At 41.3% G+C, this 23,531-nt stretch overlaps 1 protein-coding gene across 3 annotated transcripts; it reads left to right on the top strand.

The window, feature by feature from the left end:
• Nucleotides 1-2,303: 2,303 nt before the first annotated feature.
• On the top strand, nt 2,304-19,666 carry LOC121058804 (granulocyte-macrophage colony-stimulating factor receptor subunit alpha-like). 3 transcript variants are annotated; one of them, XM_040534819.1, is made up of 12 exons: nt 2,304-2,856; nt 4,655-4,748; nt 4,929-5,062; nt 7,043-7,169; nt 8,502-8,631; nt 8,724-8,899; nt 10,869-11,008; nt 12,587-12,625; nt 13,665-13,794; nt 15,313-15,409; nt 16,841-16,922; nt 18,068-19,666. In XM_040534819.1, the coding sequence occupies exons 2-12, from the start codon at nt 4,664-4,666 to the stop codon at nt 18,137-18,139; spliced, it is 1,212 nt and encodes a 403-aa protein (XP_040390753.1). In that variant the 5' UTR covers nt 2,304-2,856; nt 4,655-4,663; the 3' UTR covers nt 18,140-19,666. The 3 variants fall into 3 exon arrangements, with proteins under 3 accessions (XP_040390753.1, XP_040390759.1, XP_040390766.1); XM_040534825.1 differs by having other exon boundaries at nt 4,655-4,811; XM_040534832.1 differs by lacking the exon at nt 4,655-4,748 and having other exon boundaries at nt 2,305-2,856.
• The last annotated feature ends 3,865 nt before the right edge of the window (nt 19,667-23,531 follow it).

Here is a 23,531-nt window from a genome sequence, read left to right as displayed (position 1 = left end):
CCTGTTCTTAAGAAGAAAATGTTGTCATACTGTCCTGGTTTGGGCTGGGATTGAGTTACTTTTCTTTGTAGAGGCTCACTGGTGCTGTGTGTTGGATTTTTTATTAAAGTAGTGGTGATAGCACACCGATGTTTTAGTTGTTGCTGAGCAGTGCTTATGCTGCCCTGTCAGCAAAGAGGCTGGGGGTGCTCAAGAAGCTGTGAGGGGATAGAACCAGGACAACTGACTTCAACTGATGAAAGGGATATCCCATCCCATATGATATTGTGCTCAACAATAAAAGCTGGGGGACAAAAAAGGAGGAAGTGGTGATGTTTGGAGTAACAGCATTTGTCTTCTCAAGTAACTGTTGCATGTGATATGCCCTGCTTTCCTGGAAATGGCTGAACATCTGCCTGCAGTGAGAGGTAGTGAATGAGTCCCTTGTTTTGTTTTGCTTGTGTAAGCAGCTTTTGCTTTAACTAGTGAATTGTCTTTATCTCAACCCATGAATTCTCACACTTTTTTACCTTTCCATTTCTCTCCCTCATTCCACCTGGAGAGAGTGAGTGAACTGTGTGGTGCTGAGCTGCCTATCAGGGTTAAACCACAATATATATCTTACTGTTTGAAAAAAAAATTTTCTAATGATGTTTCAATTTCAATAAGTGGTGAAATTAGATTACTTTATGTGGACCGCAAAGCTCCTTATTAAGTAAAGTACACTGCCTTGTGTGAAGAAAATCATTTCAGGGTATAAGAGAATTTTTACTTTTTTTAGACTCTTTATAATTACCCTCTCCTCTAGAAAATAGATAGCTGTGACCTGAGAACGGAAAGGATGTTAACTTGCTTTTTTTTTTTTTTTTTGTCTGTTTTGCTGAGCTTCTGTTTTGGGGGATTGTTTGTTTGTTTTCCTGACATTGGGACAACTGGACTCAGAACAAACTCAAGGCATAACTTCTGGTTCAGTTGTAGCTTATGAAAAGACTTGAGATCCAAGATTTGAAGTCCTCTTTTTCCACAAGCTTAAGTAATTTTTAGAGTTTGCATTGTCATGTCACTGAGCATCACCCTTAAACACACCAACCCTGTCCTCCCCCACCTGCCGAGGCCCAGGCCCCCACATCACCCTGGGGTCGCCAGCCCCTGCTCCAGCAAGGCTGCAGCAGGGCCAGGCTCCACCTCACCATGGCCAGGCCCGACCATGAACCCTGCCCAACAGGGTCCAACCACAGGCTCATGTCCAGCCTGTCCCCAGGGAAATGCCCAGGTCTGCAGCTGAGGCTGTGCTTGTGCCCCCAGCTGCCTGCTCCTGGCAGGGTGGTGCGATGGGACCTGGCTGCCAGGGCCCACCCACCCTCAGCAACCATGGGTAGCCCCAATGACTCCTTGGGTGAGAGGCTTTGTATTGAGAGATTCTTTGTACTACTAAGCATTATTTAGAGCTGTGGTGGTTTTACTCAGGCAGGCAGCAGAGCTCCACCACAACCGCCCTCTCACTCCCCATCCTCAAAGGGAAAGGGAGAGACAATACAACGAAAAGGGCTCAAGGACTGAGATAAAGACAGGGAGATCACTCAACAGTTATCATCACAGGCAAAACAGACTCAGCATAGGGAGAATAGAAAAAAATATTGCCCATTACTAACAAGCTAGAGAACTGAGAAACAAAGAAAACAAACAGAAACACTTTCCTTCCCTTCATCCGCCCTCTTCTACTTCCTCCTCCTGAGTGGTACAAGGGAACAGGGAATGGGGGCTGCGGTCAGTCCCTGACGCTTCGTCTCCGCCGCTCCTTCATGGTCACTCCCTGCCCCTGCCCCACGTGGGGTCCCTCCCATGGGATGCCATCCTGCCCGAACTGAGCCTGCGGGGGCTGCCCACAGGCAGCAGCTCTTCCAGCACTGCTCCCACATGGCTCCGTACCATGGAGTCCATCCCCCAGGAGCAAACTGCTCCAGCACGGGTTCCCCACAGGCGGCAGCTCCCCCCAGACCCCCTGCTCCTGCGTGGACTCCTCTCCATGGGCTGCAGCTCCGGCCCGGGGCCTGCTCCTGCGGGGGCTCTCCATGGGCCGCAGCCTCCTCCAGGCCACGTCCACCTGCTCCACCAGGGGCTCCTCCAGGGGCTGCAGCGTGGAGATCTGCTCCATGTGGGACCCATGGGCTGCAGGGGGACAGCCTGCTCCACCAGGGGCCTCTCCACAGGCCGCAGGGGAACTGCTGCTGCGTGCCTGGAGCACCTCCTGCCCTCCTGCTGCACTGACCTTGGGGTCTTCAGGGCTGCTTCTCACTCCTCCCAGCCACTGTAGTGCAGCATTTTTTTTCCATCCTTCTCAAATATGCTCTCACAGAGGCACAAACAACATCTCTTATTAGCTCGTCTCTGGGCAGCAATGGGTCCCACTTTGAAGCCAGCAGAAACTGGCCCTTATCTAACATGGAGCAGCTTCTGGATTCTTCTCACAGAGGCTATCCCGTGCAGTCCCCCGCTACCAAAACCTTGCCACATAAGCCCGCTACAAAGAGCCAGACATAAATATCTGTAAAAGAATTTTTTTATGTACTTATTGGATTCCCTAGCACAAGCAGACTCAATACAACAGAAAATTTAACAAGCTAGCTGCTTGTTTGAGTTTAATGAAATTGTGACTTCTATAGTTGCATTAATTTGCTAAGAATCAGGAAGGAAGTGATGAACATCATACCTTGCAACACTTCCGATGGTTCCGACTGTTCTCTAAAACGCAAGTGACAAGCAAGACAGCCCTATTTGTAACTGTACAACCATTTCAACTGTAAGTCTTTCCATCTTCTCTGAGCCTCAAGACTATGATACAAAAATAAGGGAGACAAAGAAGTTTTGAAATACAAGGTAGGTCCATCTTTGTGTGTGTGTTGCTTTTTTTGTTTGTGGGTTTTTTTGTTTGTTTGTTTCTTTTTTCTTGTAGAGGTATTTGGTAAGGCTCTAGGATAGATACTGGAAGCCCAGGGCTGGAAGGATGATATCCCAGGCAAAATCTTAAAAGCTGCCAAAGAAATACGCGGAGCTAAGTTGAATGAAGTTTTTTTGCAAGGACCTACTGCCTGCTAAGAAAGTTCCCAGCCATATGGTTTATTCTCTTTCTAGTTTTGGTACTGAATTTGTAGTAACAGTAGACACTCCTACTGGATTCACTTTTATGCATGTACTCAAAAATATCCTTGAAAGTACATGAACTATTATGTGGTAACATGATCACAAAACTTACTGATCAATGGGTAACGAAAGCTGACTGATACTGAAAATGTCTCTATCTCCAAGTGGAGGCCAGTGACGAGTGGTGTCCCTCAGGGGTCTGTCCTGGAACTGGTACTGTTTAATATCTTTACCAGTGACATAGACAGTGGGATCAAGTACACCCTCAGCAAGTTTGCAGATGACACCAAGCTGAGTGGTAGAATTGATACAACAGAAGGAAGTGATGCCATCCAAAGGGACATGGACAAGTTTAAGATTTGGGCCCACATAAACCTCATGAGGTTCAACAAGTCAAAGTGCAAGGTGCTGCACCCGGGTTGGGGCAGTCCCAGACATGAGCACAGAATGGGAGAACTCATTGAGAGCAGCCCTGCAGAGAAGGACTTGGGGGTTCTGGTGGACAAAAAAGCCCAACAGGAGCTGGCAGTGCACACTTGCAGTCCAGAAGACCAACTGCATCCTGGACTGCATCAACAGGGGAGTGGCCAGCAGGGCAAGGGAGGTGATTGTGCCCCTCTACTCTTCTCTTCTGAGGCCCCACTTGGAGTACTGTGTCTGTGGGCCACAGCACAAGAAGGATGTTGGTCTGTTCAGGCAGGTCCAGAGGAAGGCCACAAAGATGATCAAGGGGCTGGAGCACCTCTCCTGTGAAGAAAGGCTGAGAGAGCTGGGGCTGTTCAGCCTGAAGAAGAGAAGGCTCTGGGGTGACCTCATTGCGGCTTTTCAGTACTTAAAGGGGACTTATAAAAAAGATGGAGAGCGACTGCTCAATCAGATAATGACAGGACAAGGGGGAATGGTTTTTAACTAAAAGAGGGGAGATCTAGATTAGAGATTAGGAGGAAATTCTTCACTCAGAGGGTGGTCAGGCACTGGCACAGGTTGCCCAGAGAAGCTGTGGATGCCCCATCCCCGGAGATGTTCAAGACCAGGTTGGATGGGGCCCTGAGCAACCTGATCTAGAGGGTGGCATCCCTGCCCATGGCAAGGGGGTTGGAACTAGATGATCTTTTAGGTCCCTTCTAACCCAAGCCATTCTATGATTCTATGATATTGCTGTGACCGATTTTGATATTTTCTGTTTGCAGCTGTTTACCCACATGCTCGAGGTCTACTCATCCTAACCGTTCTATGCACCAGACAGGTGATCTTTAGGCCTTAAGACAGCAGTCATAAAGTGTATGCATTTCTAGAGTGATTCCCAAATAGCTTTATGAATCATCACACAAGTTGTTTTTCTGCAGAAAAGAACAACTTCATTAACTTTGTTACCATTTATTTGAATGTTCCTCTGACTGCTTGAGAGGTGTATTGAATCTTTTCTTGCTCAGTAATTGAGAGGTGGGCAGATCAGACCAGACAAATTCAGGGGACAGTGATTCAGTCTGGTGTCTTTCACCTTGGGCAAGTTCTGCTGCTTTCTGTCTCCAAGGAAGAAGAGATGCTTGCTTGTCTTGGACTCATCTTCATGACCCAGTGGCTGCTTCTGGTTGCCCAGACGTATGTTGACTGGCAATGCACAGATTGTGAGTAGAACACTTCCATGCAGACAACCTCCAAGATGAGGTGTAGCATTTTTCTCTTTACAGGTAGTTGTCTTCCAGTTACCTTTTGTCTTAGACCGGATAGGTAGTAGCCTTTGCACTCCAAAAAATTGGGTAGCATCAATCCTGCACCTTACTGATCCTATTATGTGATATTTTCAGTGGAGATGCCAGAACCACCTATCAGAAATTTGACACTGAATCCTTGGAAAATGCAACTGAGTTGGATAAGCAGTACGAAGTTCACCGAGTACGAGTGTTCTGTGGCAGCAGACAATGAAAAGGCCATTATAAAGGTAAATTTTCTATATAAAGTTTTAACAGAAATAAATCACTACACTTTGTTCTTTCTCTTTCATATTCTTAAGTAATTGAAAAAGGTATTCTTGGTTAGAACAAGATAGTCTCTGTTTTAGCAGTTTTTTCTAGTTTTTATTAAGGCCCATCTTGGTACTGAGATATGTCTGCCCTCTCTGGCCATTCTTGTGAAATTCTTGCCTTGAGATCATCCTTGGGAGGTCAGAACCTTGATGAGACTTAAGTGTAAGATTGCCTCTTTTCCTGGTTTCAGAGGATCTTCAGTGAGAGGCATCTCATGCTGTACAAATGCTGTACTTAAAGTACGGAGGAGAAACTGAGTTAGATACATGTGTCCTGACTGACTTACCTAAAAATAAGGCATTGGAAATGTAGTGATATACCTGCTCAGGACTGACTGATGTGACACAGAAGCCTGTGAAGGGATAACATTTCTGGAGTGGCTCCTGGGAGCTAAGCAGGTTATCTGGGGTATTTCAAATGCAGCAGGCACCTTTGTATAGGCCAACAGAGCCAAGACCTTAAAAAACGTGCCTGAGCAGCCAGCAGCTCTGTAGCTAGACATTCTTGGAAGGCACGCACTCTAGATCACTCTGCAAGTCAGCATGTTCCAGATGCTCATCTTAGCCTGATGCAATTGTTAACCTATACAAAGAGCTAAAAAGGAGAAATACACTGGATTTTTAAACTATAGATCTAACCTTTTGATAACAGACCGGAGGCATGGAACTCAAATCTTGTGTGAATGGATTACCTGAGAAGTGTTCTGACATTATAGAAAGGTAACTTCTGCTTCTGATTTAGTCTGTTTTCAGAAGTTCTCATGTAGAGAAGATTGCAAGCTAAAACTTTCCCTATCTGGTAATTACTATGCATGTTAACCAGAATAGTTTCTCTTTTACCAGCCTCTGCAAACTGCACAGATACATTAAAGCAAGTTGTGAAGTTGTTCCTTTGCACTTATTCTTTCTTGAATACGTGTATTATTCCAGCCTTCACTAAGCTCTCTTCCTCTAGATCCCAAAGTTGCATTAATTTTGAAGTCTATCTGGCCAATATTTCTTGTGCATCAGACAGAGTAGGTTATCTCTAAAATCAAGTTATTTCAGGAAGAGGAACTGTAGCAGAAGTCACTGTTTTTGATGCTGCATTTTGCACTAATAGAGAGTAAGCATGTTATGCTACACAAGTGTGTCAATAAGTCAAATATATACCATGCTTACTGGTTCTGTAGGCAGTTCCTAGAAAAGTCTGACTTTGGGGAACTCTTTTAATACTCCATGCAGTTATATCACCGGTATCGCTAATCACAGATCAGAGTAGGGTTATATCACCCTCATTTCAGCTATCAAAGCGTGGAAATTGTAGTCTTCTAAGCTCTGACAGGTGTGACTAGAGAGGTATAGGCCCTGCCTGAAGACAGTGTATCTCATATGTCTCAGATGCTAACATCTGTGTTCCCCTTCACTGCTGCACAGACAAGGCAGCTATATGAGTTGTTGAAACTGGCTGCTAGTATTCAGAAAGGTAATGTTACTGGAGATGAACCTCAAGCCATCTCCTTATGCAGGCAGTCATTTGTGGGGTATCTGCCTTTGTCACTGAAAGAAGAGTAAAGCACATTGAAGTCATCTTTTGATTCTTATGAAGGAGCATACGCTCCATTTTGAGGAGGCACAATAGATTTGTTGGAAAGAGGGGAGGAACTTCTACTCCTGGCACTGTTCTGTCATGAGATTTTCTGGAGGGAAGCACCAATGTCTTCACCTTGCACTGTTAAAGGTTCATTACACAAAACTTCTGGGAAGGAGGTTCTTAAACCTGGGGAGACATCAGTACCTACTTCACTATTGTAGTGGTTACACTGTTACAAAGCAAGCACAAGATTTCTACAGGAAGTGTTATGTAAACCGTTAGATGAAAAACTGAAAATAAACCACCTGCATGTCATTTTTCAGGCAGAGGACATGACCTGCATATTTGATGGAAATCTAATGTTTCCTCTGCACAACGGGGCAAAGTTTTCAGTTACAGCAGTGAACATCAACAGTACATACTCAAGCATATGCAGATGTATTCCTCGAGGTAATACACTAGACTTTGAGAGAGGATTTGCCTACTTCCAATGGCCTGAGGGTTAAATAAATAAATAAATAAATAAATAATAATAAAAATCTTTCATTACTAAATTCTTTCTTTCCTATAAATGGATAGCTCCCTGTTCACACCCTTATGACAATCTTTCTTAGACAAGTAAAGGAGTTTCCTACAACTAACTCAGTAATTCTTTAGTCCTTAGTTGCTGCCTTGCTTGGTGCCATCTTTTTAATTGCTAATTCTCTTTTAAATGTTTGTGCTAATATTTTGTTGGCTGCATTCGCATGTCTATGCTATTAAAAGTCAAGGTGAAACAGGTTTGTGTCTGTAGTTTTTAAATTCTTCCTTGAGAATTCTATGACACCTTAAATTTTGTCACAGCATAACTCATGGTGTTATGCCTAACACTTTGTTCAATCCACAATAATGAAAGTTCTGACAGAAACTACCCCTCTTTGTATGAGAGGGATAGTTGATACAAGAGTGTTAAGAGAATGAGGTACATGATCTGCTCCTTTAAGCAACATGGAGTTGGCACGTATGAAAAAAACAAACAAACAAACAAAAAAAAAGACACTACTTCCTATCTCATCAAGCTCAAAGAAATCGTTGTTTCCTTATAAAAGGGAGAGTGTCATCCTTCCTCTTAAACAGCATGTTTAGTCTCCTTATTAGTCTTTGCTGGGGGTAGGTGCTAAAGAGCTACTTGAAATGTTTGTGATGCGGGGAAGGTTCCTGGTGTTTATTCCAGGTATAAGAAGGTTTCCCTGCAGAGAACACCTCAGATGTTTACATATTCACTTCCATGAAGTCTGGAAAATCTTCACAGCTCTGCATTTGACCTTCTCTCCCTCTCTGGAGTCCTCAGTGAAGCTCCTCGTGCTCTTCATTCATCTGACAGAATGCTGAAGAACATCCCTCAAACAAAAATGCTATGGCAGGATCCTGAAGGATGATAGGCAGAGATTTCAGTCTGCAGCATTGGACACCAGTGTGTCCTTTTGAATCAGAACAGTTCAAAGCACAACAGTGGCCACTTTGGATGTCAGCCTGTTCTATGGCAGTATAGGCTTCCCTGAGCCTCATTCTAACAAATACAATACTGTTATTATATCTTTGGAGGATATAGCCACATTAAATTTTTCATATCAGTCCAAGTATCTTCCAATGCTGCTACCTAAAATGAATTCCATCATTACTAACACTAGCAGTAATTGGTTGGAGTTGCAGGTATTTAGCATATCTAAACATGTGCCAAGATCCTCCATCTTGGAGCAGTCAAACAGTTCTTCCTCCTAACAGAGATTGCTGTGTTTGCAGGTATGAATGGGTCAGCCATTGAAAACTTCTCCTGTGTGATTTATAATGTTTCTCTCATGAACTGCACTTGGCAGGCAGGCAGGAATGCTCCAGGAGATACCCAGTATTTTCTCTACTGGAAGAATTCAAGGTAAGTAAGCCTGCTTGAGTCCTGGGAAGTCTGAATTCTCACTCAACACATTCCACTGCCCACCTTTAACTAAAACACTTTGTTATATGCAGAGATGATAATGAGACAGAATGTGAGCTTTATATTAAAGATGAAAATGGCAGACATGTGGGATGTAGATTCCAAAATGTGATGATTAAAGACAAAACTGCTTACTTCATGGTGAATGGGTCTAGCAATGTCTCCCAGATCCGGTTCTATGATAAATACATCGAACTGTATACAATTGGTGAGTAAATAATTTATCTCTGGTTTATTTCCATTATTGCATGAGGGTGGTAGAGCACCCATCCCTGAGATGGAGACTGAATTCATTTCAGAATTGTCACCCCACAAGATAGTCTTTTCTTTTCTTTGAAAAGCTTTGATCTTGTCCTCAATTTCTGCAAAAATATAGTTCCAAAGTGGACCACAAGAGGAGGTAGAAACATTCAGAAACAACTGTTCAGAGAAGTCTAAACACCCTAACAGAATTCTCATTGTTGAGAGTTAGGATTTCCTGGTTTGGACATCATTACCTAAAAAACATGTGAGCATTTGATGTTGGTATCAGAGTTTCAAAATTCCAGTTGAAATCTCTACTTATGTCTTCATGTAGCTATAGTGAAATTTTGTTGCCTAGACTGTCAACTGATTTAGCTGATTATTAACCTAAAGGACAATGAATATTGACTTTATCACTGCATTTACTACAGACCTCCATACCATTTTCTATTATACTTAAAACTTCTGAAAATGGTCTTATGTCTGGGATCAGTGCTTGGCTGCATAATTTTACTCCAGTATACTCCCCTGTGTAATCATTTTCTTTTGATGGACTTTCTACACATCAGTTCAGACTGCAGTTAACCACTTACCAGCATCATTGGACAGAATGTTTTTTATTTAAGAATGGTATCCATTGAGGCAAGCCCTGAAATGTCCTTTCACATATTATCATTTTTCAATTATTCTATTCTCACTATACTATACTCACTTCGTTTATCACCTGTGACAGCACCCTGTCATGCCTTTAGACCTAGGGTCAAAAGTAAGAGACTGTAGCTTCTTCAGGAAAATCTGTTCCCTAAGCAAAACAGCCCTGAGGGAAAGGAAGCAAAAAAGCTTCACAGCTGCAGCCTCTCTCAGCTTCTTTAGCAACCTACTCTAATTGCATTTAAGTCTTTCTCTAGCAGGGTCCACAGGACTTAGAAGATTGCAATTCACATTGCTGTCTTTTCAGTGATGGCCACAGACATTTCAACTGAAGAGACTTTGCAGAATAACATTCTTTGGGCAATTGCTCCTCCTTCTCATTGCCAGTAGGGATAGCGTGAATGGACACCATACCCTTGACTAAAGAAACCAACATGTATAGAACAGCTCAGGTTTTCATATGCACTTGCACATATGTTGATCTACTTGGAAGCTTCCTGTGCAATTACTTATACTATTGGTAAAGCCTTTTTGGCAAAGCCCTACTGATTTTGGTATTGCCTCCAAAAATGGACAAAGCTTCATTCTATAAAAAGACATCAAGCTATAATATTACTCCTGGGACATGAAACAGGAGTGTTCTTTGACCAAACAGCCCATCACAAATAACCCAGTTTTGTCTGTAAAGACTGGTGCAAGGTAATCTAACTGAAACTATTTCCTCTATCATCCTTTTATCACCCTTTTAGTCATCAGTGACTATTTGTCTTTTGCTGTTACAATAACCATCAAGTCCTTGGCGATGATCAAAATTCAAAGGTCTGCAATACTTTTGTCCACACCTGTGAAATTAGGGGAGATATATTTGTGAAGTTCTAGATTCGTAAAACTGAACTCTTAAATTTGTATGACTATTTTTGGAGGGGGAATAAGCTGCATAGTTCACAACACCAAGCAAGCCATAAGTTCATGTAACAGAAGAATCATGCAAGGAGTCTTAAAGAAAGAAATGATCTTCAGATTTCTTACATTAGGGCTGTCATCATATTATTCTTCCCTGGTCATGTTCCATGGTTTTTTTTTTTTGTTTGTTTGTTTTTGTTTTCTGATCCTATGGACAAGATCTAGAGACCTCTGGTCTTTCAATTATTTCTAACAGAGCTCCCAAGAAAAAAATAGATATAAATATTTCTTCACAGAGATGTTACCTGCTATTGCACTCTCTTTTATCAAAGCAAAAAGAGATTACATGATTATTTGAATTCTCAATTGTATCATTTCAGAAAAGCTCATGCCTCCTTCAGATGTCACTGTCAAATGTGACAAAAATCAAAATGATTGCATAATTCAGTGGCAACGACCCCAGATAAGTCATTTGGACAAAGACAAGTGTTTTAAATATGAAGTCAAAATAACATATAAGGTAAGAGGAGAGTTTCTTGATCTACATTTAACATTAATACATACACTTTGTTTTCTACTACACATGGGTAAAAAGAAAATCTCTCTCTTATATGGTGTAGCCTTCCTCATATGTAGCACCATATTTTTTGTGGTTGTGCCTTTCTTGCACCCTGCCATGCTATACTGCCCCACTTTTTTATCCCTCTTATCCTGAGTGCCATGCATACACTGAACATACACTCAGTGACTATGACTGCATGGTACTAAGAGGGGAAGGATGTTTAATCAAGACTTGAATAGACTACAACTTCAGTTGTGACAAAACTCAGAAAAGTCACTTCTTTCAATGAGACCTGCTAGAACTGTCCTGGACTGGATTTTTTCCAGTAGCAACTGTATCTTTTTGAAACAGCAGAGCTGGGCTGTAAATAGTGGATGGAGAAATGGACGTCTAGTTAAGGAATACGAATTGGTGGAGGGGACTGAAATTTCTATATATTCAAAATGCAAACAGCTTACCAGATATTATAGACAAGGAACACACATTTTGGTCTAACAATTGAAGCTGCATAATATTATGTAAAATGAAAACAAATGAGAGAAAGCAGAAAGGCAGTGTGACTAAGCACAGGTCATTGTGCAGAACCATTTAAGCTACTGAAAGTGAAGTTCAGATCTTGATTTTACAAGGTTTTTTGCACGAAAAAAAAAAAAAAAAAGAGAGAGAGAGAGACTGCTGTGTGCCATTGCAAGAAGAGTAGACCGAAAATACTGTGTCAGAATTGCGGCAAATGACCACAAGATGGCAGATAGCGACTATGAAGGAAGAACCTGCTTGTACTACTACCGGACAGCCACTGAGACGCTGGTTGAAGGCATTCGTTGGATTTCTCTTATTTGGACTTTAGTCCAAAGACTAAAAGTCTTTAGACTTAGGGGCTTGCTACTTCAGAAATGAGTTGTGTTTTGTTTTGTTTTGTTTTTCACAAGCCCAGCTAGCTGCTGCAAAAAAAATATTACTTCTCTGACTCCCTTTGCCTTTGTTTTTCTTTGCAAAGAAAGCTTATACCAAAGTCCGTGTGACTTTAGCATAAAAATCACAGTAAAACAATACATAATTCTTTAAGACTTCATCTGAGACAAAATAATAATAATAATAATATTTGAATAGTATTTGCAATTAAACATAGTGAAATTTATTTTAAAATACAAATACTAAATTTAAAATAAAAAATCTCAAATATTTTTTTCTGGTATGTGTAAGAATGAAGCTATATGAAGCTATAGTTTTCATTCAGATCAGGTCTGGTTTGTTTGTCTTCAATCACAAATTGGAAATAAAATGTATTTCTTGACTCTAGTAGTAAGGAAAACAAATACTTTTCCAAAGAAAAATTAGCTACTCTATAAAATTGGCATTGCAGTTGAATTACATATCAGAAACTAAACATTAGGTAAATTGTTGGTTCTTCTGAACAAACTGTAAAGTAGATAAGAAAGTAATGTAGTAATGGAGAGAAAGGACACGGTAGGTTAAAATGACATCTCAACAAAAAACAAGCAATCATAAAAATAAAGGTTTTCTCTCAATTTACAGGGTAATTCAGCAGAAGAGGTCATACATACTTTTACAAAAGTAAGTCTTGCCTTTTCTATTTATCAGCATCAAATGTTAGTTTCATAGTCATTTGTGAAAATTAAATAGTATGTAAATGCCTTTAGTATCAGTATCCTATGCTTTATGGGATCGTTATTTGTAAGTTTCTTTTTATAAGTGTCAAACTGATAAATAATTATGATAATTAAGTAATTTATCACACATTTAAAGAGAACTTTATTACTATTCTGCAACTACTCTGGAAAAAAAAAACAACTTCCATTTTACATTATATTGTTCCCTCTGCCCCTCAAATGTTTGGATCAGAACTTGAAGTTATACATTAGTAACAGCAAAGAAAAGAGACACATAAAACACCTCCTAGGAATTGAATTTTATTTCTGAATTACAGAGAACACACAAGCTTTGTGGAATGGGGGCTGTTCTTCAGGTATGCAGCACTTTCTTCTAACCAGTGAAGTTTGGACATCCCCTTGCTATCCTGAAAGTACCTCAGAGTAACCATGTTTCAGGAACTTCTAGTAACACTGAATATTGCAGTATTCTACTTATTTTGCACGTTTGAATGGGAATTTATTCTTGTCCTGAAGAGTCATAATCCAAAGACTGAGGAATGTGAGTGAGGTGCATGGAGACAGTTTATTACTCACATCACGTATTATAGCTGTAATAATATGAGACAATTCAAGATATTTTTCTGCTTCTGTCAACTTGCCAAGGGAAACTATCAATAAATCAGGCTATATCATAAGAAATTGTAGGCTACAATGTCAAAGATTAAAAGCTTCTGAACAGAAGAATTTACAGACTGTCAAACTATTTTTGAAAGAAGATACATAGATACATATCCACTACATATTTAAAAACATGCAAGTTTATTTTTTGCTCTCTAACAGCAGTCTGCTCTAACAAGCAATTCTCTCATTACCTTGTGAAATTTCACTGGTAAATGGAACTTGCATATTGTCAACATCCAGACATGCAAAAAAGTAAAACTCAGTTTAATTGCTTCGTTCATTGTTCTTGTTGTTTGTTGTTGTTCTTGTTGTTGTTTAAGGAAATTGAAAGAAGCCACATACTTCAAAGTTACAATATGGGAAAGAAGTACCTTGTGAAAATCAGAGCAGCTGGCCATTACTGTTTTGTGAATAATGCCTGGGGGGAGTGGAGTGCAGCTGTTGAGTTTGGTAAGAACAAAAATCTTTGCTTTGGTTTACCTCGCCTAGCTATAAACTATCTACTCTGCACAGTACTGCAGTGGTGGTTTTACCCAGCTGGGCAGCAGAGCTCCACCACAACCACTCTCTCACTCCCCATCCTCAAAGGGAAAGGGAGAGAAAATAGGAAGGAAAGGGCTCAAGGATTGAGATAAAGACAGGGAGATCACTCAACAATTATCATCACAGGCAAAACAGACTCAGCATAGGGAGAATAGAAAAAAATATTGCCCATTATTAACAAGCTGGAGAAGTGAGGAACAAAGAAAACAAACAAAAAACACTTTCCTTCCCTTCATCCACCCTCTTCTACTTCCTCCTCCTGAGTGGTGCAAGGGAACAGGGAATGGGGGCTGCGGTCAGTCCCTGACGCTTCGTCTCCACCGCTCCTTCATGGTCACTCCCTGCCCCTGCCCCACGTGGGGTCCCTCCCATGGGATGCCATCCTGCCCGAACTGAGCCTGCGGGGGCTGCCCACAGGCAGCAGCTCTTCCAGCACTGCTCCCACATGGCTCCGTACCATGGAGTCCATCCCCCAGGAGCAAACTGCTCCAGCACGGGTTCCCCACAGGCGGCAGCTCCCCCCAGACCCCCTGCTCCTGCGTGGACTCCTCTCCATGGGCTGCAGCTCCGGCCCGGGGCCTGCTCCTGCGGGGGCTCTCCATGGGCCGCAGCCTCCTCCAGGCCACGTCCACCTGCTCCACCAGGGGCTCCTCCAGGGGCTGCAGCGTGGAGATCTGCTCCATGTGGGACCCATGGGCTGCAGGGGGACAGCCTGCTCCACCAGGGGCCTCTCCACAGGCCGCAGGGGAACTGCTGCTGCGTGCCTGGAGCACCTCCTGCCCTCCTGCTGCACTGACCTTGGGGGCTTCAGGGCTGCTTCTTCTCCCGTGTCCTCTCTCCCAGCTGCTGTTGCGCAGCAGTTTTTTTTCCCCTTTTCTTAACTCTGCTCTCCCAGAGGCCCACCCAGCATTACTTCCTGGCTCAGCTCTGGGCAGTGGAGGGTACCTTTGGAGCTAGCAGAAACTGGCCCTTATCTAACACAGGGCAGCTTATGGATTCTTCTCACAGATGCCAGCCCGTGTAGCCCCTCACTACCAAAACCTTGCCACGTAAACCCGCTACAACTGCAGACACACAAAAATATAAAGGACTGTTAAACATTATCTTTCATTCTACCTTATTGAGAAGAAGAAGAGAGAGAGAATTAGTTCATCTCTTAGCAGTAACATTGGGAATTAATATAAAAGTAATCAATTTGCAAGTGGAGTGACTACCTGCTTACTGCTAGAGATTAACAAACAGGTTCAATGTCAATCCTTCCCAGAAAACTGTACTGCTAAGGTGCTAAATTTAAGAGTTGATTTTATTCCAGGAGAAACCTTTCAGACTGACATTCAGCAGTCACTCATCAGAGACATGTTTGGCATAGCTGTGCATCTATTGCTTTTCATTAACTAAAATACTTCATGACTTTTGTTCTTTCAGGAAACGAAGACATTTTTTCTTCTTCAGCATGGATTTTATCTGTGGTGGCAGTTGCAATATTCTTCGTGGCTTTTTTCACAATTTTGTTCTGCAAAAGGTAAATTTAATTTATGCATTTTTAAAAATTTTTGGAGGTTTGTGATGCATCTGCAATTATTAAACAAATAAATAATATAGAGATGCCTTTGAAATATATGTGCAACTGTTTCACTCACACTGTAGTGGAAGCCAAACCAAAATGGTGGTCCTGAGGCAGGTAATGTAATTGTGATGCCCAATGTCCTTCTTTGGATGATCCACACAAATATTTCCGGGGTCTCTTCTGTCAGTATGGCAAAGAGAGCAATTATATGCAATCACTTAGATTAGCAGTACAGCTACTGGATATCTACAATATAGAATAGAATAGAAAATAGAATAGAAAATGAACAGAACAGAACAGAATAGAATAGAATAGTTCAGATGGAAGGGACCTTCAACGATCATCTGGTCCAACTGCCTGAACACTTCAGGGCTAACCAAAAGTTAAAGCATATTATTAAGGGTTAAGGTTAACCCAACTGTCTGTTGAACACTGACAGGTATGGGGCATCAACCACCTTGCTAGGAAGTCTGTTTCACCACCCTCATGGTAAAGAAATTTTTCCTAATGTCCAGACTGAACTTCCCTTGACACGGTTCTTTCTGGCGTGCAAGGAAGATCAGCATGTACTTCTCAATTTCCCCTCCTTGGGAAGTTGTAGAGAGCAATGAGATCACCTCTCAGACTCCTTTTCTTGAAACCAGACACATCAGGTGTCCTTAGCCTCTCCTCATAGGACATGTCCTCCAGCCCTTTTATCAGACTTGTTGCCCACTTCTGGATGCATTCAAGTATCTCACTATCCTTGTTATACTGTGGAGCCCAGAACTGCACACAGTGTTCAAGGTGAGGCTGCACCAAGTGTAGACTGTCTACCAACATGTAGACAGTCTGCAAAACAAATCTGATTTGTTGAAATGTAGTTATTGCACACAACAGGCTGATTGTACTTAACAGTAAAGATTTTGCAACATTCACTAAAATTGTCCTAGCAAGCGAAATGGATCTAAGACCACAAAAACTAAGCAGGTTGTTTCTTGAAATAAACTATGCCAGGGAAAAAAGAAAGAAAAAGGATAATCTTCTTTATCATACATTTCATATAGAAATATACAGTCATTCAGGGAAGATACTGTTCTTCCAAGTTGTTTAAATGTTTATGTTCACTTTACACTGGTTGCAGTGACTTAAAGAGGAGGACAATAGGAAGTTCCTTTTTCTTTCAAAGAAGAAAATAACTATTAGTGAATCTTTTACCAAAAATGAAACTATTAGCATCCAAATTCTTAGTGTTATCCTTATATATATTCATTCTGTGCTGTGATGATGTATAGTTTTCATTTCTCTTCTATCCTGGAAGAGTAATATAAGAGCTGGGCACAATGGTTTTGATACATGCTAGATACTTATTTTTTTCCTTTTAACTCCATCCCTTTTGACCTCCAGGACTCATTACTGGAAAACAGCATTTCCAAAAGTCCCAAAGCCAAAAAATCCATTTAATGGACAGCCTGATATAAATCCAGAGGTAGGCTTTATTTATATTAAATATATGAAATGCATACTATACTTTACTGAAGGTTGAAAGGTATTATTTAAATGGTAAGGAACTTAACACAAAGAATAACTGTTTTCTCTGCCATATTTTGAGGAATTATGAGAGAAAATTAACAGGGAGTTTGCTAAGGGAGGTCAAATGCAGTGGCCTGCCAGACCCAGAGGGTTTCTCCCATTCCAATCTAACAGGTACAGGGATTGATGCTCCCTTTGGTAGGTCCAGCCAGCAGCAAAGGCTGTGTATTTTCCCAATACAAGGCACACACGTGCACAAACACACACACAGAGGACACTGAGATAGCCAGTCACACAGATCAGCACAGGTGCCTTTACCAGTACCACATTAACGCTGACACCAGTCACATAAAGAGTGTCACGGACACCCCAGTACTATTTTTCCTCTCCACCTGAGCAGGGCTGAAGTTTGCCAGTGAGATGTGCACACACCCTCACTCTGCATTCACAATCACTACACATTCACAAATCCTTCACATCTGATCTTTGTGCCCAGACTCTGGGTCCTCCCACCAAGTCATCATCTCACCTTGTCTTTCCAGGTGTGCATCTTCCACTGACCCATTATCTCAGCTTTAATAAAGTTTGTTAGCGAGTTGCAAAAACGGTGACACAGAAAACAGTTCAAAACAGGATTTTGTAAGATGATAGGGCAGACTGTAATTGTCAGACCAGACAAACATACAGCCCAGCAGCTCCAGATATCCTTTTTCTTGGCCAGCAGGTTCTCATGTGACATTCAATAATTTCTTATGGTCCGCTCAATTAGCCAAGCTTCAGGCCAATGTGTCTACTTGCATACCTTTTTGTTCTGATTCTTTAGAAATGATTTGTGGTAAGCTGTGGTGTGTTGGAGAAAAAGCATGTTCTCCCTATCCACTTCCAGGCCAGCCAAAAATCATGTGTCAGCATTACAGAGATGTTGAAATTTCGATTTTTTTGGCTTTCTAAGGAAAGCTTATTGGCTAAAGAACTAAGAAGCGAACTATTTTTATAAAATATGCAACAGAAGTTGAAATACTGTCAGAATTACACATGAGTAAGTAGAGTTCAACTTATCCATACGTACAAAACTAATGGACATTTTTATTTTCCTCTCAGCTGATGGAGTGCAAAATGCAGTCAATAACATCTGAAAATGAACAGATTTTAGTTGCTGAATTAGTAAAATAACAAAGAAAAATTGAGGAACCTGAAAGTGTATTTCTCAGCTCAGGCAACTGTATGTCCCTGTGGAAATTCGGGAATAATAATGCACAGGCCTTCTTCACTTACTTTCTTTTCTTGGCAAAAACAGTAGTACAGCCAAGAGAGAAGATTACTTCACATGTAATTTTGTAATTTTTTGAAATTCTATTGTATTTTCTTTTAATTTTGGCTGACCTTAACTGTTTGTGTAACTGCCCTTATTGTGTATCTTCCATTTTGTGAATATGATTTAAATATTTCAGTAAAGAAGTTTCAGTTACATTTCAATTTGTTTAAGGAAAAACAATGTGTTTTTGTTTTTTTTTTTCTTATATTACAAAGAATGTGTTCATTGAGGTTAATAAACTTTTTTTGTTGAGATTCCTGGCTGCTGAATGCTATTGTTCTAGTCAAGAATATGCCTATTCATACGTCAAGTTTCCTCAGATCTCTTAAAATACATATAGGCAACCTGAAAATTAAGAATGGGATTAAAAACTGGATGGCATATTCAGTGGTGGTCTGTAATCAACAGAAATCTCAGAGAACATGTAAGTTTGTTATTTACACGTTAAGAGATCGGCCACCATTAACATGATAGCAGCCCAGAATCTACTCTAGGCATCCAGCTCTTTTTGTTCTTACTGCTTACTTGCTTTCTCACTACTTTCGTTTTTCTTTATCTACTTCATATTTTAAAATATGGAGTGTGTGACTCAGTTAATCTCTGTGTCCTTTTATTTGAGTAGAAACCTTTACTACTCAGTATTTTTCAGAGTTATGGGGTTAGTACAAGGTATCAGGAAAATAGCCCAGGCTGTTGAATGCACTGTCTGGCTATGAGCAATGCTTCTACAGGATCAATGCTAAGACTAATACTGCTTCGTACTAACAACAGCTTGGACAGTGGTATGAAATGCAGCCTTGGCAAGACATGTATGACAGCAAACTGGAAATGCTGCCTGATATACTGGAGGGCAGTCCTGCTATGCAGAGGGTCCATGACAGGCTGATGAAATGGGTTGATGGGGACTTCATGAAGTTCAACGTTTGTTTTGCAAATGCAAAGTCCCATATCTGGAACAAACTAAACCCATGAATACTAGAGAATGTCTGACTGGCAGGTTTGCAGAAAAGGCTCTGAAGCAAACACAAATCAGCAACGTATCCTTATGGTAATAAAAGCTATCCATATAGTAGGCTATACTGGGAGGAATGAACCCAGCAGGTCAAGGGAAGTGATTCCCACTGCTCAGCACTCGTGAGCCTGCACATGCAGCTCTGTGTCCAGCTTTCAGCCTTCTTCAGACATTGGCAAACTAAAGAAGTTCAGCAGAGAGGTACCAAGATGACTGGGGAGAGCTGAAGCACACACTGTTTCAAGGGAGGCTGAAGGAATATTTTTTTCAGTATGATGTATAGAAGCTGTGGTGATCTTTTGCTGTCCTCCACTGAATTACTACTGAATTACTGAATTACTACTTACTGAATTACTACTCTGAAGACAGAGTAGTCTTGTCTGGCAGTTGCACAGTATGAGGATGAGTAGGAACAGTCACAAGTTGTAACTAGAGAAATTCCAATTTGACATAAAGAAAAAAATGATTTACAGGTGAGAGTGGTTGGGTAACCTCTGAAACAGGTGTGAAATCTCCATCCTTGGATACAGAATCAGAGAACTATAGAACAGCTTGGGTTGGAAGGGACCTCAAAGATCACCCAGTTCCAACCCCCCTGCCATGGGCAGGGATGCCACCCACTTGATCAGATTGCCCAGGGCCTCATCTAACCTGGTCTTGAACACCTCCAGGGATGGGGCATCCACAGCTTCTCTGGGCAACCTGTTCCAGTGCCTCACCACCCTCTGAGTGAAGCATTTCCTCCTAACAGCTAATCTCACACCTCTTTTAGAGTAAAACCATACCCCCTTGTCCTGTTACTGTCTGCCCGAGCAAAGAGTTGCTCTCCATTTTTTTTATGTCTGCTTTAAGTACTGAAAAGCCACAATGAGCCCAGAGCCCTCTCTTCTTTAGGCTGAACAGCCCCAGCTCTCAGCCTTTCAAAGGCTGTTCAAAGGTCAGCTGGGCAAGGCCCCAAGCAACTGAATATAACATTGAAGTTACCTCTGCTTTAAGTGGGAGGCTGGACTCAATGACCTTCAGAGGTACCTTTTAACCTAAAACTTTCTCTAATCCTTTAAATTAGGAAAAATACCTCTTGTCAAAACTGGCCAGCCTTTATAAATCTCTGCTGTGAAACAATAGGGCCCGTCCATACATTTTGAGCAACAGGAAGTAGATGGAATAGCACTATGTACTGGTAAAGTTTCCTGGAGAACTGCATAACACATGCCTTTTCCATTGGAAGTAGGGCTTGACTCAGAAGGATCTCCTTGTTTCTTTTCAATAGTGAGATGGAGATTGGAGCCCCTTGGAATGTTTAAAATGAACCTAAGAATCAGCATTAGAACACACCTTTGAGAAAACATTGTTTTGGGGAATACTGTTACTGTTTTATGTTGGAGAATGCCTGTAGTTAGTAAGAGACTTAATGTCAGTTTAAGTCAGCACTTCTTTTTCTTTTTCATTCCCTGAGGCACTCTCCAACAAACAAGTAGACTTATGGTTAAGGTTAGGACTTGGGGAAGCATAGCAGCATAGGAAAGCCCAGTACTGTGAAAGATGAGAATCTCATGTAATGCATACATTTCCTGTGGCAGGAAAATGTAATAATGTCATAACCAATATATCAAATTTCAGATTATGTTTTGCAGAAAAGGCCCTGCTTTAGCAGTGCTGGGTAGACTACTGTAAAAACCTTCCCACTATATGCTGGGTTTAGCTGACCATTGCAGCTCGTCTAAGTAAGCCTTAGAAAACTGCTACCATTTCATCCGTTAAATTTCTCCTCCCCTCCTAATGACACAGGGCCAGGTTCCGGTAACAATTTTATTAACTCACAAGTGCTTAGTCCTTCTGAAGCTAAATTGCTGTGTTTCCTCATAGTCTTGCTTTGCTGTATACCTACACTGACCTGCTCTTATGACTTATAAGACTAAGTGGTTTCAGAAGAGATTCTGGCCATTCGATGGTGTCTCCCATTACTGAGGACAGATTGAGTCAGCCATACCCAGATAATTCACACAAAATATTTGGAAAATATTTTAAACCTCCCAAGTCAAACATTTTAAGACTGAACAAAAAAGATCTTCGGAAATGTATCCTATGGCAACAGCAATATACAGGGACATAAAGGCCATACTATAACAGAGCAAAATGTACAATCGGCCAGCCAAGCACTTCTGCATGTTAAGATTTTTCTTAACCATGTATACAACCTTATGTTTACATACATAATATTTCATCTGCCAGTTTATCATCCAGTCACTCACAGCTCTCAGTTTATTGCACTTCCCCGAAGTCATCTTTCTTTTCTATTACACCAAACTACTTATAACTATCCATGTGAGGATCTTCCTTTTATCTCACTGCAGTTTAGGCTTTTCTCATGGTCTAATGATGCAGTGCTGATTTGTTTCTCTAAGTCCTTTGACTGGCACTTCATTTTCAGCATGGTCTTCCTTCACATGCTTCTTAAATAAAAGTTCCAGCATGAAAGAAAAGTTCCAACATCCTTGGGGGCCTCTGCAATATCAATTACTCACTGAGACTTTCTGCTGCCACTTTACCTCCTTTAATAAATCCTTAAATATACCTTGATCATCTGTTTGTCCAGTTATTTCTGGTGAGCTTCCTTTTTTGGGGAAATGATTTATTACTAGATTTCTTTTATTCCTTTTACAGGGTTTTCTGTAATAAAAATAAATAAATAAATAAATAAATGTATATTTTGGCGTGACTTACTGTGCTGTAATATTTATCCTGTTAGGATTCACTTGCTTTCCAATTTTTCTTCTGTGGATAAAGCTCCAGCACCTTGACAGATGCCTTCTTATTTTCTACATCGTCTCCCACCCTGTTACCTTGCTAAGCCAGGATCAGGGACTTTTATGTTTCTAAATAGGCAAAAAGAACCCAAATATTTGATCTGCTTGTATTATCAATGAAGCCCAAAGAAGACATTTCAATGTTTGATTTAGCTGTGTGGGAAGATACCAGAGTAGTCATAGCTGTGTCTTTATCACACACTGCATTAGTGTCTCCACATGTGGTGCTCAGAAACCATCTGACTGCTTTTGTAGAAGTAAAGAATTTTATGTAACATTTGTACAGAATAACAGTACTACCCGTGCTTGACAAAATACTATTTTCTACATCCTCTACAAAGTGTGGTAATGAGCAAATGTAAGCCCCTGTAACAGCTAAGTAGTCAGTAGAGACTGTGAGATCGGCACAGAAGACAAGAGGCAAATATCCTCACCTTCTGTGGCATCTCTTGATCTCTTGGCAGAGATCAGGAGCATAACAACAAATTGGTTTACTGGTATAACTTGATTTTTGAGCTCCTTTCTTTCGGAAGGAAGCATATTCCAGCTAGTAAATCAGAACTTGGTCAGTTAACAGCAGAGCACAGACAAGGCTTCATATTTCACTTAAAGTCTAGTTCCGTACAAGTCTCATTCTGGATCTGGAGTTATACCAAACTAATATCAAAAATATACCAAAATGTCATCTGACTCCCCAGTTTGGATGGCTGTCCACTGAGCCATCCACCTGTTCCAATCTGAGGATGTAATGTTGGAAGCTCACCATGATTTCAAAGGTGGTCTTAAGGTTCAAAGAGAAAATGGACAGGAATTTTGCCCCCATAACAGAAATAGCCTTTGAGTATTTTCATTCACAACAAAAAAAAAACATATAACCATACAACAGCATGGGTTAGAAGGGACCTCAAAGATCACCCAGTTCGAATCTCCTGCCATGGGCAGGGACACCTCCCACCAGACCAGGTTGCCCAAAGCCTTGTCCAGCCTGGTCTTGAACACCTCCAGGGATGGGGCATACACAGCTTCTCTGGGCAACCTTTTCCAGTGCCTCACCACCCTCTGAGTGAAGAATTTCCTCCTAACAGCTGATCTAAATCTCTCCTCTTTTAGTTTAAAACCATTCCCCCTTGTCCTGTCATTGTCTGCCTGAGCAAAGAGTTGCTCTCCATCTTTTTTATAAGTCCGCTTGAAGTATTGAAAAGCCACAATGTGGTCACCCCAGAGCCTTCTCTTCTTCAGGCTGAACATCCCCAGCTCTCTCAGCCTTTCTTCATAGCAGAGGTGCTCCATCCCTCTGATCAACTTAATGGCCCTCCTCTGGACCTGTTCTAACAGATCAACATCTCTTTTGTTGGGGGCCCCAGACCTGGACGCAGGACTCCAAGTGGGGCCTCACAATGGCAGAGCAGAGGGGGACAATCACCTCCCTCA

The sequence above is a fragment of the Cygnus olor genome, chromosome 1 (genome assembly GCF_009769625.2).
Source record: "Cygnus olor isolate bCygOlo1 chromosome 1, bCygOlo1.pri.v2, whole genome shotgun sequence".
Classification (NCBI taxonomy): domain Eukaryota; kingdom Metazoa; phylum Chordata; class Aves; order Anseriformes; family Anatidae; genus Cygnus; species Cygnus olor.
Note: the sequence above shows the minus strand (reverse complement) of the source record. Positions and strands in the feature narration are given on the sequence as shown.